Below are 286 nucleotides of genomic sequence, written 5' to 3' on the forward strand. Positions count from 1 at the left end.
GGGAATACAGGCCAAAGTCACTCATCCTATCCCAGGAGGAGTGACTTTGGCCTGTATTCCCCTGTCACGTCTGGGTTGCACCTACAGTTTCCCTGCCCTCCTGGTCTCTGGCCGGGGTTTTGGGGCCCCCTCCGGGATCCTCTGGGCCCAGGGTCTCATCCTGGGTCTCGTGCCCACTGCCCGGGCCCTCGCCCAGCTCCAGGATGGTGGGCAGGTGGCCCTGCTTGGGGGATCGCTTGCGTAGGCTGAGCAGGAAGGGCTGGGGCAGCGAGAAGATGTCCACATT

The 286-nt window shown here is 63.6% G+C and overlaps 1 protein-coding gene across 1 annotated transcript in view; it reads right to left on the reverse strand.

Moving 5' to 3' along the window:
* The window catches only part of LRRC75A (leucine rich repeat containing 75A), a 13,626-nt gene that overhangs the window by 1,438 nt on the left and 11,902 nt on the right, over positions 1-286 (reverse strand). The window contains exon 5 of the mRNA XM_010843182.1: positions 27-286. Within this exon, the coding sequence (XP_010841484.1) occupies positions 65-286 (222 nt within the window). The 3' untranslated portion in view covers positions 27-64. The remainder of the gene's footprint in view (positions 1-26) is intronic.

The sequence above is a fragment of the Bison bison genome, unplaced genomic scaffold (assembly GCF_000754665.1).
Source record: "Bison bison bison isolate TAMUID 2011002044 unplaced genomic scaffold, Bison_UMD1.0 scf7180017864180, whole genome shotgun sequence".
NCBI classification, from domain to species: Eukaryota; Metazoa; Chordata; class Mammalia; order Artiodactyla; family Bovidae; genus Bison; species Bison bison.